Here is a 17753-nt window from a genome sequence, read left to right on the forward strand (position 1 = left end):
TTAAATGAAGCTTTTGAAGTTATATAAAATGAAATGAAACATACCAGGACTGTTCAGGGAGGCATCATAACGTAAAGGAGAGCACAGAGAAGGTCCAGCTGTAAGTCACAGTACATAACATTATTTTTCTTACGTTTCAGTTTCCCTAGAACTGTTTATGAGTTGTTGTTGTTTTTTTTTGTTTTTTTTTATGAGTTGTTAGGTGATGAGGCTAACAAGTTAAAACGTTTTAGTTACGTTGAATGCAGAGCTTTGTATTAAGGAAAAAAAAACAAAACAAAAAACCGAAGTGGTTGTTTTGCTTTTAACAGTGAATAGTATGCCTAGCTTCCACACGTCCTTTTCACGAAGCTTTTCAATTTCGTCACTGAAAGCAGGGCTATTTCGGCGTTAGCTGCCTACAATACTTTTCGTTTACTAGGTTAATTGATTTAGGAATGATTTCACATTACATGGGCTCGGAGTTGCCCTGGATGCGTGACTTTGCCAAGCTTAAGCTAACATGCTACGCTAACAGTTTAATGCTAGCGCGGTGTAAAAGCCACGTTGCGACCAAGCATCGACCTAAATAAATATATATACAAAGATGTGCATGAGGCAATTCTGTCTTACCTTCGTGTGTAGCAAGGCTGTTGGCAATGAATCCTCGCACACTGCCGTGTCCTTGCACATTGCTTCCAGCATGGTGATTGCAGAGTCCTCCTTTGTACTATTGGTGGTACAACCCATCCGGTGGCCGAGAATGTCGTCCAGTCTTTCATACATTTATTAATTTTGCGGTCATTTCCACTGTGGTTGTTGTGGTCCTTGAGTTTCCTTTAGTCCTGTTGGAGTTTCTTTAGTTTTTCCCTCACCTGCTTTTGTGTGTGTAATGTTAACTCTGCTAGCTTCGCGGTTATTATCGTTTCTTGTTGGACTTTCGAAGTGCCGTTGGGTCTCCTCGTCCCATGTTTGCTCAGGAGAGCCTGTACTTCCTCGTCCGTCCACCTCTCGGTTTTTTAATCCTTCCATTGCCGAAATGTTTGAAGAAAAAGTCGTAGCGCCCGATAGAGTATAGTAAAGAAGAAATGGCGGCTTTACCGCGGGAAAAAAAAAAATCATCTAACCAAAACGACACACCTCCTCATCCAGTCAACCAATCATAACACACTAGACAACACGCCCCCACCTTGTGTCGTTCAGGGTACACCCAAATACCCTCCTCATGCCTAGGAACTTAGGTAGTACCGTTCCGACCCCCCCAGACCCGGAACTGGCTTTGTGTGTGAACGCAAACTTTGGACAAACTCCCCCGGAACATATGGAAGTTCCATCATAAGTTCCTGCGGTGTGAAAGCGCCTAATGACTGGTGGTTCCTGGCTGATGACCCTGCAGCTGACCCATGGGCACCGGAGGAGGTGCGACAGGCAGCAATGCCAAGCAGGAAATAACACCAACCTGTATATTAACCTACATATACATATACATACACATACATACATACATATATATATATATATATATATATATATATATATATATATATATATATATATACACACACATACATACATATACATACATACATACATATATCATTATTATTTTTTACATCTTTTTACTCTTACTCCCTACAGTTGAAAATAGATTGTTCGACTCCTAAAGCCTGTATCCCATTAAAGGGTTTGTGAGTATACGCGAAGTACGCATTAAGTTTGCGCATGCGCGAGGGAAAAAAAACGAGGCTACCAACTACCATATCAATTCCAATGGCAGAGATTAGAGTGGTGACAATCTTTGCCTAACTGTACACTTTAAAGCTTGCAAGTCAACTTCCCCGATATCAGTCAACCACATGCTATGCATGTTAATAAAAAAAAAGCAACTTTCCAGCCGTTGAAACGTTTCTATCAGAGCCGATTCCATCGGATCCAATTCATTTTCAATGACCGTTTGGTAGTTTCGCCTACACACAATGCACCACACCGCTACCCATTATGCACCTTGAATTCGAGACGCGCACTTCTCTTACTGGCAAAGCGAATGTCAGGGTTCATCGGGGTTTGTTCAAAGTTTGCAAACATTCGCTAAACATTCACCTTAAATTTGAATTGTTTTTCTTATCGCAGGGAAGTCGTGAACATGTTCATCTAGAGAATGTTTCACAAACGTTGCAACCTTGAACGAACCCTTACGATAAATCAAAATTTGCTAGCTTCGCAAATGTTCGCCCTTCAGTGGGATACAGGCTTTACTTGGTCAAAATGGGCTCCATAATCTTTCAACCTCCACAACATATAAAAGAAGTAAATTGAATGAGTCAACATGTTGGACTTCCATATGTTTTACTTTTACCAATGTACAAGAGTTAAAGCAGTACTTATGTTACCAGAGTCATTTATTTATTTATTTATTTATTAAGAAACAGTGTGTGTGGGTCATTCCTGAGTTTGAGGACAGTTTAGGCAGTAACATTTTGTAACCTTTAACTTTTCAACTTTTGTTATGTACTGAAGAAGAACAGGCAATAGAACATCATTTGATTGGACACGCGCAACCATCAACATGACACTTATAAGATATTTTATTTGTTACAGTGTTGTTTAATTTGCTGTGTTTGGTGCAACCCCGTCAAAAGATACTCAGGCAACTGAAAAACATTTTTAAAATATTACTGGGAAAAAAATCATTTGTAATTCAATAAAGAATGTTACATTTTTTAATATATATATATATATATATATATATATATATATATATTAATCTAATTTATATTATTCTACTTTAATAAGTCTTTTTGGCAGTAGTTCCTACTTTCACTAGTTTTTTGTTTTGTTTTTTACAAAGGACCTGTGCGAGTACTTTTGCTACCTTTGCTCAATGCAGCTTCTGTACTTTTGTACTTCAAGCAAAGACTCACTGCGAAACGTACTTTTACACGAGTAAATGACTTGAATCAGTACTTCTACTTTCACCAACTTTTTTAAGTCTTTTTTTTTTTTATGCAATAATGTATTTCTACAGTACTTAAGTACAGACTAGAGGGTAAGTACTTTTGCAAGTTGTTCAATACATTTTTTTGTAGTTTTGTAGTTAAGTATACTTCAGAATTGGTACTTATTGACTTTTACTTAAGAAACCAAGTTGAATCTGAAGCTTCTACTTTTTTTTTTTATAATTAGGCTACCTTAAATTGAACTTAACAGGATACAGTACAATACTGAATATTAAAACTTTTGTCACCTAAGCTATGATCAATGTAATTTTGTGCTTTTGTCGATAAGCACATTTCACACACTGTACTTTAATTCATTTACTTAAGTAAATGAGTCAAATCAGTGCTTCTGCTTTTGGTAGTGTTTTTTGCCATCTAAGTACTTTACACAGGAATCTGTACTTTTTATTACAGTTTGAAAACTTTTTCAACCCCTGTTCAGTGCTTTTTCTGTTTCAAATGTACTTTAATCACGACTTTGCACGTTTGCTAGCAGCATTAAGTGTCCACGACACGCTGTTTTTCTTCCTCTAGTGAACATGTGGGCCTGTTGTTGGGCCCGCGACATCAACAAACGTGGAAGTGCGTGAAAGTGCACGTACCTGCTCTCGGGATATGCAGGGTAAAGACGGTCTCCGGGGCATTTTACAGCTGCCATAATAACTGGTAGAGGTTTCCCCCAGCGACACACAACTGGAGCGTCTCCGGGCTCTGATGACGGGCACCTTCTCCTCCGTGGCAGAGCCCCCGCTCGGAGCGTCCCTGGGCGGGTAACATCGGTCGAAGCCGAGCCCCAGCAAGGAGCCGCATAGCCCGGCGACACAGGCGAGCAGCGGTCTGAGGAGCGGCGGCAGCCCACCTAAGCTGGTGAAGGAGAGCAGCCACACCACGCTCGCGAAGAGTAGGACGAGCACGCTGTGTTTGAGCTTGAGCGTGGGGACGAGCGTAAGGAGACCCACGCATCCCAACACGAACAACAACCTGCCCACCATTTGCATCTGGTGCTGCTCCTCGCCCCATTGCAAGAAGCGAAGCACCACGAAGTCCCCGAGGTAGCACGACGCCGGCAGCGACAGGAGCCACCAGTGGCTGTCCTCCTCCTTCTTCTTCCTCATCCTCAGGTAGAAGGTCAGGAAGAAGAAGGCACAGCCAATGCTGAACAGGGGACTGGCGGACTGCGAGAAGCCCGTCACCAAAGTCCGCAAATCCCACCGCGAGTCGCTCGGCGAGCTCCGGGAGAGGAGCACGGAAAGCGTCAAAACGACGACGGCGCCGACGTAGACGGCGGAAACTCTGAAGACCTTGGAGCCGAGGAGGTCTTCGCCCAACAACAAGCCCCTGTGGTGGTCCTCTTTGAGGGGGGTGACGCAGCTCTTCACATAGCCGTTCCTGAAGCCGTCCGAGCTGATGCCTCCGTCGTGGTGGTGCCTTACTTTAGCGTGTGCAGCCTCTCTTTGCTCCCGCGCGGCCATGGCTCGACGACGGCGACACGTCGTCCGTCCCCCCCCCCGCGCGAAAGCCCCACTCGACCGTCTATTCTCGTCGCGCTAACGCTGGACTACATGACGACGAAGTCGCTCCATGGTCGGTCCAAGTAACATGCTCCAGCGGTAGCACTGAGGAACGAAGGTGATATGTTGTTTTTACAGCGAACGGCTTTGCTGGCGCCACCTAGGGGCCACAACTGGCATTGCATGGATTCGTGGTCGCTCCGATTTGGTGGGATGAGAGATGGGCAGTAACGCCAGGGGCGTAGCTTGTTATCTGCAATATCTGGGGCCAGCAGGGAAAAGCACACCACATCCACATATAACTAAATGCATTTCTTCAAGTACTGAGAACTTCTTAGTTCTTAAGTTCAAGTTTTTCAAAAAGTGAACGTGTAACTTAGGTCACTTTGTCCTGCTTTTCAAATCAATGACAAGTATCTGACAGCTTAAACTGATTTGGGCCGTTCCAATGAATCAAGTGCCATATCACATATGTGATTGAAATGTATAATGTATGACACAATTAAAGGGAAAGTGCGTTATGTTTTTTTTAATCAAATGATACCAGCTTCGGGTGCCACGGTGGGCGAGTGGTTAGCACGTCCGCCTCCCAGTTCTGAGGACTCGAATTCGAGGGTGGAGTTTGCATGTTCTCCCCGTGCCTGCATGGGTCTTCTCCGGGTACTCCGGTCTCCTCCCACATTCCAAAGACATGCATGGCAGGTTAATTGGGCACTCCGAATTGTCCCTAGGTGTGCTTGTGAGTGTGGGTGGTTGTTCGTCTCTGTGTGCCCTGCGATTGGCTGGCAACCAGTTCAGGGTGTACCCCGCCCCGCCTACTGCCCAAAGTCAGCTGAGATAGGCTCCAGTGACCCTTGTGAGGAATAAGCGGTCAAGAAAATAGATGGATGGATGGATGGATGGATGGATACCAGCTTCAATTTCTGCTGACAGCTTTGTGTGTCTAAACGCTACATCCTTATTTGTGTCTGAAATATTGTACATATTTAAACATTTTAATCGCTGTACCATAAGCAAATTACTTAATAAAATGGTCTTTTTTTTTTGCTGTGCAGTTTATCCTGTAGATAAGTATTTTGTATTCTATGTGAAGTTACATAATGCTCCACTGTGGGGCAGTGCAAATCACAAAAACCTTTGGAAACACTGATGGTCAGTACAATACTGTGATTATTATTCAATAACCAGATTACCCATGTTTCAAGTACTGTACATAGACGCACACGTACTACATACAATTAGTTTAATACAATTTAAAACTGGGGTTTGCGGTTATCTTTTTGGTCAACTTGATTTTTATTATTGTTATGTTATATGTATATAATTTAAGTTATACTATATTATATATATATTTTTTTATTATTGTAATATTTTAAACTGTAGTTGTTTGAAACTTCGGAGACCGTTTTCTATGACGTGGTGTTTATATATCTCTTTGTGGGCAGATCCGGGTAATTTGGCCCTCCTGAGACACCATAGCAGTGATGTGGCTCTGAACCTTTCCAGGCTCCACGTCACGAGGAAGTAGTGGCGACTGGCGACCCAAAAGAGACGTCTCACCTAGCGGGGCGACTCACTTTTATAAATGTAAATAATACATCTTCCCTAGGAAGTACGTTTTGTCAGCTGTTGGCTGTGATTCGAGGTAAAGTATGCACGTGACCTTTGTTACTACTGCTAAGTGCTAACCATGTCGATAAGTCAGATAGCGAGCTAGCATTAGCACCAGTGTCGTCCATTTCAATGCATTGGCCTAGGGAGAAGCTGCCGCTAGCCAATGGTTGCAAATTGATTGTTGCTCATTTTCCGTCTACTGACTCCTGTTTGTTTAATGAGAAAGTAATTGTTGTTCGTGTGTATTTAATAAAACAATAATGTTACTGTAGAACTGCGTGGATGTTAGCGTGGCACGGGTGGTCTACTCTATACACTCCACATACTACGTGTCACTTCATTAAATTATGGGACTAAGTCGCATTTTCCATGCTTATCGTTTTTCTAATTCTTTTTTTTTATTGGCACAAACGATACAAATGTGTGTGTTTTTTAAATACCTTTTAATCTTTAATCTCTCAAGTTTAAATGGCTCTTTGTCTGTTGATATTACTGCCAGCAAGTGTTACATATAAGTATTAAGTGAGTCATGCCTTAATTTATACCATTTTAATCAGTAAAGTGCAAATAGATTAGAAGTTAGAAGAACAATGCAAAACAAAGCTGTTTGTTTTGTATTTTAGTCTAGATAGCTGACTGTAGTCCTCCATGAAATCAGGCTGACATGTTAAGGACTAAGGACCAAACCGAGTGAATCATAATCGATTTGGTAGTGCATTTTCGACTGCCAATTTGAAATGTCTTGTTTTTGAATAACAGGATGGATCATTAAAAATGGTTGTCATTAACTAAAAAAAATAATACAATAAACTTCCAGCGCTAATCTGTTTAGCAAATATCTTTAACTAGTTATGTCCTCCATCATTGAGGAGCTTTACTGATTTTGTGCTCACTGCAGGTGAAAATACAGTCAGTGATTCTTTTGGGTACTTCAACACCATTCCAAGTCCAGCGGCAAAATGACAGCTGCTGAGAACGTGTGCTACACTCTGATCAATGTCACATCTGACTCAGAGCCCCCATCTGAAGTCAGCCTCAAGACTGATCTGGGTAATTGATTCTTGTAGATTTTTCTGATTGAGTCTTATGGGCTGTAAAAGTCTGAATTTTGTTCATGTGGACGTTTCTGTGATAAGTGTACACTGTTTATTTTTGTTTTGTTCTTCAATTCTACAGAAAAAGGGGATATTAAAGCGAAAACTGAGGCGCTGAAGAAAGTGATAATCATGATCCTCAATGGGGAGAAGTTGCCTGGTCTGTTGATGACAATAATCCGCTTTGTACTGCCTCTTCAAGACCACACCATCAAAAAACTGCTGCTGGTATTTTGGGAGATTGTGCCCAAAACCACTCTGGACGGCAAGTTGCTTCAGGAGATGATCCTGGTCTGTGACGCCTACAGGAAGGTATGCTAACACATGTTTTATAACACTGGAGATTAGCTCTTGAGCAGTAGATAAGTTGAATAGCATGATGTCCAATATGCATACACTTGGAGGTATGTAGTGATGTCCTAAAAAGATACGCTGTTAGAAAAAACAATTTGTCAGCTAATATGGAGTTGTTACTTCAATTGTAGGACCTGCAGCACCCCAATGAGTTCATTCGAGGCTCCACCCTCCGTTTCCTGTGCAAGTTGAAGGAGTCTGAGCTGCTTGAGCCTCTCATGCCAGCGATCCGCGCTTGCTTGGACCACCGACACAGTTACGTCCGGCGGAATGCTGTCCTGGCTATTTACACCATCTACAGGTAAAAGTTTAGAACTATGTAAAAATGACGTGTTATTGATAAGGTGCTTTGTAGTTGGAGTGTCTGCCCACAGTGGCTCCTTTGCATGAGATAGGACAGCCCCCTCCTAGTTGAAATTAGGACAGTAATTATTGTTTAGCACACTCCTTGAAACTGTTAATTTGTGGGAAAATGGCTACCGTTAATGTTGTTGTTGTTGAATAGCACGCTCATGGTAATAATTATTTGGTTCAGGAACTTTGAACATCTCATCCCGGATGCTCCTGAGCTGATCCATGAGTTTCTTGTGAATGAAAAAGATGCCAGCTGCAAGAGGAATGCTTTTATGATGCTGATTCATGCAGATCAGGTCAGTGACCCATCTACTTTCATTTTTGTTACAAGTAACTTGACACAAGCAGTCATGATGACTCAACTAATTTTCAATTATTTCCACTAGGATCGAGCTCTGGATTACCTCAGCACATGCATTGATCAAGTTCATACTTTTGGAGATATTCTCCAGCTCGTCATTGTGGAGCTGATTTACAAAGTCAGTTTGTTTTGCCCTTCAGCACTATTAAAGCTATGTAATCTCCCAGTACACTGAAAATCTTGTTTCTCCCCCATAAGGTGTGTCATGCAAACCCTTCTGAGCGTGCCCGCTTCATCCGTTGCATCTACAACCTGCTTCAGTCCTCCAGCCCAGCTGTAAAGTATGAGGCAGCTGGCACGCTTGTAACTCTTTCAAGTGCACCCACAGCTATTAAGGTACACTGGCAAGTTTTACGACAAATATTGGCTAGACTAGTAAACTGCAGGAAACTGATCGAGAAAATTCATTATTATAATGTAACTGTGTATCATACACATTTACAGGCCGCTGCCCAGTGCTACATTGATCTGATTATCAAGGAGAGTGACAACAATGTTAAACTCATCGTCCTTGATCGTCTGGTCGAGCTGAAGGAGCATCCCACTCACGAGCGTGTACTCCAGGTATTTGAAATACTTGGATGAACGATATACAGTATTTATACAATTGCCAATACAATGTATCGATTTTAGCTAATAGCTTAGAACATATTGTAATGACTCCTCAGTTGGTCAAAGGGGGGGCGGGGGTGGGGCGGGGGGGGGGGGGGGGGGGGGGGGGTTGGACACATCCACTTTTATTCACTTTACTGAATAAATGTTAAAAATATAAATGCATGCCAATTACATATTAAATGAGCTGCTACAGCTGCAACTGACACCCAAGCATTCTCATTCACTGACTCCCATGTCACTTGCCAGACCAGGCCCCACTTTCTAAAGATGCACACACTCGGAATGACAATCCCAAGTGAATGATGATGATAATACTTCCACCTCACATGCACATTTTGTTGTTCAAAAATTCCAAATCTTTTTTTATTCAAATACTCAATAAATCAATAGAACAAATTCTGAATAATAATTTCTAAAATTATTTGATAGCTACGGCGCCCCTAAGGTGACATTGTAGAAAAAACAACAACTTTGCATTCCCTTGCAAACATCTTTGTGTTCCCTCGCAACGCAAAGATTGCGTGCCCTCGCAAAAAACTTTGCGTTCTCTCGCAAAGATTGCGAGGGAACGCAAGGATTGCGTTCCCTCGCAAAACAACTTTGCGTTTCCTCACAAAACAACTTTGCGTTCCCTCGCAAACTTTGCGAGGGAACGCAATCTTTTCATTCAAACGCAAAGTTGTTTTGCGAGGGAACGCAAAGTTGTTTTTTCCGCCTACCATGTCACCTTCTCTGCGCCGTAAACACTTCCGGGTCATCTTCCATGTGAACAAAAGCGACGAGGATGGAACGTTTGTAAGCATGAAACAAAACAGTGGGAAGGCTTTCCCAAAGCGACTAGGATGGAGCATGTATTTTTCCACTGCTTTGTCTACACGTCGCTTTTGTGCACATGGAAGATGACCCGGAAGTGTTTTACGGCGCAGCGAAGGTGACATGGTAGGCGAAAAAAAACAACTTTGCGTTCCCTCGCAAAACAACTTTGCGTTCGAACGAAAAGATTGCGTTTGCGAGGGAACGCAAAGTTGTTTTGGGAGGGAACGCAATCTTTGCGAGGGAACGCAATGTTTTTTGCGAGGGAACGCAAAGTTTTTTGCGAGGGCACGCAATCTTTGCGTTCCCTCGCAATCTTTGCGTTCCCTCACAATCTTTGCGAGAGTACGCAAATGTTTTTGCGAGCGCACGCAATCCTTGCGTTTGCGAGGGAACGCAAAATGTTTTGCGATGGAATGCAAGGTTTTTTTTTTTTTTTCATACCATGTCACCTTAGGGGCTCCGTAGATAGCTGCTAATGTATGGTGGGGAAAAAGAAATCCAGAGGGTGGAGCTGTTGTACAAACACTTACTAATTACTGAAAATTCATTTGAGAAATGGAATGATTTGTACAAGAATATATTCAATGTATGGTGCCAATGTTTGACACACCATTGTGATTGACTATAACCCAGGACCTTGTGATGGACATCCTTCGTGTTCTTGGCACGCCTGACCTGGAAGTGAGAAAGAAGACCTTGCAGTTGGCGCTGGACCTTGTGTCATCACGCAACGTGGAAGAGGTCTGTCGAGTCACTCGCATGCCATGTGTTCTGTTTTCATGTATATGCGCCGTTTCTTCACATGTTGGTAATTGTATCCCTTTTCAGTTGGTGATTGTTTTGAAGAAAGAGGTGATCAAGACGAACAATGTGACTGAACACGAAGACACAGACAAGTACAGGCAGCTCTTGGTGCGCACACTTCATTCTTGCAGTGTTCGCTTCCCTGACATGGCAGCCAATGTCATTCCTGTGGTAAGCTTTTTTTTTTTTCCCTAGAATTGTTTGGTTTCTTAAATATTATACCAAGCCAAACAATATTTTTGTTTTCATATGTATAATTTTCAGTAATATTTGATGCGTTTTCAGCTGATGGAATTCTTAAGTGACACTAATGAAGCAGCCGCCGCTGATGTGCTGGAGTTTGTGCGAGAAGCCATTCAAAGATTTGACACCTTGAGACCGCTTATCATTGAGAAGATGCTGGAAGTCTTTTATGCTATTAAAACAGTCAAGTAAGTCTTTGGCGATATTTAAAAAAGGTCACAATATTGTTAAAAAAAAAAAAAAAAAAAAGCTCGTACTAAAAAAAGGCTGTGCTTTTGTACATAATAGCAGTGCATATACACCACCTAAATTCTCGAATAACAATATTGAGGTGCTTACTTGTTAATGCACACATACATTGAGTTCCTCCACATATTGACTCGCTTCACAAGCATATTACGTTCCCCTTCATCTTACAATTAGCACAGATTTTAAACAAAGAAGGCCAAAACATTCCTCATGAAAATTCAATTGCACTAATAAACTAGCCACCAGAGGGTGCTAGAACTGCACAAATGGAAATCAACCAGACTTTTTTTAACAGATGTGTTCCCTTTAAATATTGTGAATATGACGACGACGATATTGTGGCAGTCTTAATATCACGATATTGCTATTCTGTCTTCACTAGTGTTTAAGAACTAGCTCTACAGATAACGAACAGCTTTTCCAATAAAGACCAGGAAGCCTCTTGCTGTTTTGGCAATTTACTGGATGAAACTGTAAAACTACAACATACAAAAAATAAAAGTGCATTACAATCACGTCATTTAAAGTTTAAAACAATATAGATTCTAGGGGTGTGAATTGCCTCGTACCTGACGATTCGATCCGTATCACGATTCATAGGTCACGATTCGATTCGATACCGATTAATCCCAATTTGAATTTCCAATCGATTGTTGCTATTTTATTTTATTTTTTTACTCAATTTTAGAAAATACCATTCAGTAAACTTGTACATGTACACTGTAAGATATGTATGAAAATGTATTATTTATTGATCTGAAACTTCCGTTTTATAACTTTTAACAAACAGGTTGTAACCTTTTTCATGTTAAAACGGCATTGAAATAAAATATTAAGGCTTAATGTTCCATTAATATAACATTCTTCCATGCTTAAGGTATGAAAGTTAGACATTTTGTTGAATATTTTTCCATCAAAAATGGATATTAAAAAATCGCTTCGGCTGCCTATTGAATCGATTCGAGAATTGCGTGCTGTAGTATCGCGATATATTGCCGAATCGATTTTTTTTAACACCCCTAATAGATTCACATCATTTACTAAATATAACAGGTCGAGTTGTTGAGGGTCGGATGACACGGGCACTAATGGACGACTGTTCATTATGGCTGCTACCTCTGCCATGAGTGTTGCAACACTTCATGAGTGAGGTTTGGAGAGTGGACTTTCAGTAGCATAGCGTCCAAAATACGCCGCGCCACACCAATCATTCTCTCCTACACCCATCCCATATGAGAGGAGTAAGGAGGATTGAACTTCTTTTCTGAGGTAGGACTGGAGCTCTGGATCTTCAGAATTTATCTGAAGCTCTTTCCATGCTCCAACAAAATTTGTTCCACAATCTGATCGGAAGAGCTAGGTTGGTCTCTGATGGCCAGGAATCTTCTGAGAGCATTATCTCAGGGACTGTGTCATGAATTTGGGTGTTAAGTTTGACCCTGATTTTAAATTTGAGAAGCAGATTAGTTCTGTTGTACAGAAAAGTTTTTATCAGCTTTGCCAGATAGCTAAGGTGAAACCAATTTTATCAAACTGGACTGGACTGCTTTCATTACAACTCGTCTTGATTATTGTAATTCTTTGTATGTAGGCATTAGCAAGACTGCTCTTGCCCGTCTGCAACTTATACAAAACTCTGCTGCTCGTCTGCTTACGCAGACACGTAGACGTGAGCATATTACTCCTATCTTAGCATCACTGCATTGGCTCCCTGTGCACTATCGAATTAATTTTAAGTTTCTGTTGTTTGTTTTTAAATGTTTGAATAATCTTGCACCTCCTTATTTATCTGAGTTGCTTCACCCTTATAGCCCACCCCGATTACTAAGATCAGCTGACCAGTTGCTTCTGGTAGTTCCGAAAACAAGGCGGAAGCTTAGGGGTGACAGAGCAGAGCGTTCGCGACTGCTGCTCCCAGGTTGTGGAATCAATTACCACTGTATGTTAGACAGGCCACTTCACTCCTGGTTTTTAAATCACGTTTAAAGCCGCAGTGTGTAGCTCACGACCGCCATCTATCGGTCAAACAAGATAATGCAATGATTTTAAGCACACGAACTACGGCGTCCCAGAGAGACCCTACTTCAACAGCCTACCACCAATTTCACCGGAACAGAACGCAAACAACTTCTGGTATTCCCTCGAGTGATGACGTAAGTGAATTGCATTTGTTAGACATACTGTACAGATCCCTAATATTTGTGATTTAGTCATTTAATTTCAGAATTAATATTTTTGTCGGCATTGTTAGGAAATACTGTACGTCAGCTAATGCTAATGGCTATCTATGTTCATATTTGTTAGTGCAACTAAACCATGCAACAGAGAACACACAGTTATGTTATATGTTTTATAGACATGTGGACCATCTCAAAGAGGGCGAGGAGGGGGCGAGGGAGACGACGAGGAAGAGAACGCGGAAGAGAACGCGGTGTCTCGTAACGTACAATTATGTCATCATGGAAAAATAATTCCATTCGAGCATGCATGTGAATGGCTCAAGACATACCTTTGCTTGGAATATGTGGTATTTAGATTACATCGTTTGCTGATATGTTTAGTATATCGTACAAAAATAATGGTGTTAACTGAACTACACATCTGCAACTCAGACTCGTAATTCCCCCCGTGTCTTGTTGCTACTAACCACTCAGAAAAGTGCTGCTTACAAAAACATTTGAAACCCTTTACTCAGATATCGATTTGTCACCATGTTGAACAATTTTACCTAATAAATATCACTAAGCAACTTAATTAGTTTTGATTGACGATACAACAGCTTCCTTGTACTTCGATGTGCAGGAATTTACATGGCTTTCACAAATAGTCTTGCTCATGTAATAATGTACTTCATTGGCTCAGTGACTTTCAGTTCATCGTTTGGTACCTCATCTGACATACAATTGTTACCTTCTTGCAGAGACTCGTACAGGAAATGACCATGGGGGAACATGAAGATATCCAAGTCCAGCTGATAGACTGACACCAAGAAATACCTTTTGACACATTGCTGACACATCAGCACCACCATGATTTCCTGTACCTGGATCCCAGACTGCAGCACCTTGGTGACTTGTGGCAAATAAGTGACACTTTCCCAGATCCTCGAGGACAATACAAAGGTTTTTTACCTGGCATATAATTAGTCCATGTCTGACACTTGTTGTTGTAGTTTGTATAACTTGTATATTGTTGTTGTGTGTTAATTTGTACATTTTGAATAACTAAAAAATACTATTTCATTTGGCGTCAACATGCAGTGTTCATTCGACACCTAACCTAACACTATTTTACATGACCAGAAATGTAAAACATCAAAAGCCTGGAGAATTATTATAAATGCTTGCAATGACAAGGAATTCTTCATTGGCCAATGAATGTAAGGTACAGTACATGAAAATGAATAAATAAAGTAAAATAAAAGTCTACATGAAATGAACATATTAACTAAAAAAAATAAATAAAATGCTGTTGGAATATAATGAGCTACATGAATTGCAGTTGTTCCAGAAATTTACCAATACGCTGTGCATTTCAAAATATGGAAAATAGACATACAGGTTTGGGCCAAAAGTAGTGTTACAGAGCAGGTATGTGTTGTACACAGCTAAAATATCTGATTACCTCAATACCATGTTTTTTTTTTTTTGCTGACATTGTCCCCCATTAACATTGCAACATTCCTCAAACTCTCCCGAACACATAGTATGATCTGTAACACTACTTTTCGCCTACTCTATGATGTTATTGGGGCAAAATTAAGGAAGGCTTGTCCATTGATTGTGTGAACAGACTGCAGTAAAAATTAAGTCACTTCAATGTTTGCTGGTTTTATTAAGTTTGACATGCTCCTTGACTGCACAAGTACATGTTATGGAGTGAGGGCATGTTCCCACCAACGATGATATCATATTCTTCAAAGGCTTGCTGAGGAAAGTGAGGGAGGAGTCACTCCATGGCTTCAGACACCTGGTCAGCAGGTCCTGTGTAAAACAAGTGGTGCTTGTACATGTGACCATTCCGTATTGCTTCACACAAAAAGTTAATGTAGTGTGCAATGCCGTCCATATGTAAATGACATACCAAGATGTCGGCTGACTTCAGTTTGTTGCAGCTCAGATATGGTAGGTGGAGATACTGGTGGTACAACACCGAAGCCTTCTGGGGTCCTCCATTCAAGTGTCCTCATTCGGGGCATTCCAATTTGGCTGCTGACTCTCCCCTTGATATTTTTTTTTTCTTGCAGGTCGGTGATGTATTTAAACGGCGCATGAATGCTTGTATACATCAGAATATGGTTCTGGAACCCCTCAAGTTTGGCTGTTGATCTAGTGTGACACAAACAAAAACAAAATTATAAAATAAAATAAAATAATTGATGATGATACTATATGTCACCAACTTTCCAACAAAGCCCCCAAAATAGAGGTAAGATCTTTAGTTTTTGGGCCCAAAACATTGTATTAGCTAGATAAAAGTAACTTGACTGCATAGAATATGCAAAGGCTGCTTGCTTGTCGAGTTTCCGTGGAAAACGTAGCAGCCTGTAAATTCTTGTGCACTCAATTACACAATGGACCAGTACACACTTGAGTGAGAGAGTTCAGACTCTAGCAGTGCTTACGGTACAGCCAGCATTTAAGTCCAGAAAGTTATTCCCTGCCGAAAATTAATTTTGAGAACACTATTTTCACCAACCACAACGGAAATAATAATTTTCAACTCCTCCACTAATACAGTATGCTTTAGATTCTCAATTGAAGTTATGGGCAAATATACATCCGAAATCACAGTTACATTACATTACACAATAACTTGCGCATTTACTCTAAATATAACGTGCCAGCGGGAATCTTTTTTTTTTTTTAAAAGCAAGTAGCTACATAACGAAATCGTTCGAGTGGTGCGGAGTTGCTAATCAACAGCTACAGTGATCGTAAAACAAAGGTACGAACATCGTAGGGGTGCTAAAAAAAAAAAATCGATTCGGCGATATATCACGATACTACATCGCACGATTCTCGAATCGATTCAATAAAAAAAAACAATTTTTTTTTTTTTTTTTTAAAGAGCTCAGAATTGTTCATTCGGTAGTCTTACCGATTCAACGTCTTATCATCATTGTCTTTTTTTGTGTGTGTGTGTGAATCGATTTTTAAACTTCCATTTTTACAACAAACAAACAAAACGTCTGACTTCGGGTTAGGATTCACACCTTGAGCATGGAAGAATGTTATATGAACGGAACATTAAGCCTTAAAGGGGTACTTTACTTATTTAGCCCATTATAGCAATAAAAATTTAATATTTAGTCTATAATTAGTTTGATACTTTCATTATTTTTCACATACAATTAGTACCTTTAAAAACACATTTTGCAACTTGCTGTCGACTGAAAATGACATCACAAAACCAATCACAGCTCACCCGTTTTCTAGGTTTGGTCATGTGACATTCACAAGCTGAGCTGTGATTGGTTACCTGAGCCCTTGTGATGTCATTTTCAGTCGTCAGCAAGTTGCAAAAAGTGTTTTTAAAGGTACTAATTGTACGTGAAAAATAATGAAAGCATAAAATTAATTATAGGCAAAATATTAATGTTTGACTGCTAAAAATGGCTAAATAAGTCAAGTATCCCTTTAATATTTTATTTTAATGCTGTTCAAACATGAAACAGATTACAACCTCTATAAGACTGAAATTTCAGATAAATAAATAGTACATTTTCATATAAATCTTACACTCTACAAGCTTACTGATTAGTATTTTCTAAATTTGAATGAAAAAAAAATCGCAACAATCGACTTATAAATTCGTATCGGGATTAATCGGTATCGAATCGAATCGTGACCTGTGAATCGTGATACGAATCGAATCGTCAGGTACTAGGCAATTCACACCCCTAGAACATCGTATTAATTAGTACGGTGTATACTTTTTCTCTCGCTCTCAAAACGTAAACACAAATGTACTCTTACTTACCGGTCAAGTAGAAAGCAGTCGAAGGCACCGGCACGTCCCAAACCTAGTCTGTTCCTCATTTCTCTCCATCTGGCAAATGCGGCTACAATATAAACTCTTGTTTTGTCGCGCTGAAATAAAATAAATTCCCAAAGTAAGTGTGATGCTTGATAATGCTCTCTTCGGGGACCGGAAACTCTTCTTCTTCGTGGACATGCGGTCGCCATACAAACCGGAAGTGCGTCTGCAAAGGCTTTTCAAAAACGCGTTAAGAAATGGAGCGCTGAAATTTGTCGTTGACGGCACCCGTAGCAGAAAGATGGCGGCGAAACATGGCGGACACTAGCAGGCGAGGCGCGGTCATGTAAAATAATTAGTGATTTATATACTTACCGTTATATTTTAAAAAAGTATGTTTATGCGATACAACATATCTTTTTACTTACTACTAACACAAACATTTGTTTTTTTTTAAATGAATGACTTTTTATTTCACCACTAGATGCCACTGTATAATACTGAGTGTACCTTTAAAAGCATACTATTTTTCTCTGGCCTTCAGCACATAGTATTACTGATATTTACAAGCAGTAAACTGGCATGAATCTGTTTATATTATTTGATGTGTTTTGTGATTTCTAAGTATGTTTTTTATATTTTATCTGGTTTTATTTTCTTATTTTATGTGCAGCACTTTGGTTCCCTTGTGGATTTTTAAATGTGCTATACAAATAAAGTTGATTGATTGATTGATTGAGCATTTATGAAACTCAAAGTTGAAAGGGACTCAATTAACTCATTA

The 17753-nt window shown here is 40.3% G+C and overlaps 2 protein-coding genes and 2 long non-coding RNA genes across 4 annotated transcripts in view; 1 reads left to right on the forward strand and 3 right to left on the reverse strand.

The window, feature by feature from the left end:
• The window catches only part of LOC144017086 (uncharacterized), a 2674-nt gene extending 1229 nt beyond the window's left edge, over positions 1-1445 (reverse strand). The window contains exon 1 of the long non-coding RNA XR_013283097.1: positions 45-1445. This is a non-coding gene — a long non-coding RNA (uncharacterized LOC144017086). The remainder of the gene's footprint in view (positions 1-44) is intronic.
• The window catches only part of pde3b (phosphodiesterase 3B), a 171627-nt gene extending 166987 nt beyond the window's left edge, over positions 1-4640 (reverse strand). The window contains exon 1 of the mRNA XM_077518328.1: positions 3578-4640. Coding sequence (XP_077374454.1) covers positions 3578-4447 — 870 coding nt within the window. The 5' untranslated portion in view covers positions 4448-4640. The remainder of the gene's footprint in view (positions 1-3577) is intronic.
• A 1305-nt stretch (positions 4641-5945) lies between these two features.
• copb1 (COPI coat complex subunit beta 1) overlaps positions 5946-17753 on the forward strand; it is a 28567-nt gene continuing 16759 nt past the window's right edge. Inside the window, exons 1-11 of the mRNA XM_077518329.1 lie at positions 5946-6131; positions 6999-7150; positions 7277-7506; positions 7680-7849; positions 8084-8198; positions 8289-8381; positions 8462-8599; positions 8708-8827; positions 10328-10435; positions 10523-10669; positions 10784-10929. Coding sequence (XP_077374455.1) covers positions 7060-7150; positions 7277-7506; positions 7680-7849; positions 8084-8198; positions 8289-8381; positions 8462-8599; positions 8708-8827; positions 10328-10435; positions 10523-10669; positions 10784-10929 — 1358 coding nt within the window. The 5' untranslated portion in view covers positions 5946-6131; positions 6999-7059. The remainder of the gene's footprint in view (positions 6132-6998; positions 7151-7276; positions 7507-7679; positions 7850-8083; positions 8199-8288; positions 8382-8461; positions 8600-8707; positions 8828-10327; positions 10436-10522; positions 10670-10783; positions 10930-17753) is intronic.
• On the reverse strand, positions 14801-17153 carry LOC144017084 (uncharacterized). Its single transcript, XR_013283096.1, has 3 exons — positions 16973-17153; positions 15074-15318; positions 14801-14973 (listed from the first exon to the last, which is right to left on the reverse strand). It is a non-coding gene; the product is annotated as an uncharacterized LOC144017084 (long non-coding RNA).

The sequence above is a fragment of the Festucalex cinctus genome, chromosome 4 (genome assembly GCF_051991245.1).
Source record: "Festucalex cinctus isolate MCC-2025b chromosome 4, RoL_Fcin_1.0, whole genome shotgun sequence".
Lineage (NCBI taxonomy): Eukaryota > Metazoa > Chordata > Actinopteri > Syngnathiformes > Syngnathidae > Festucalex > Festucalex cinctus.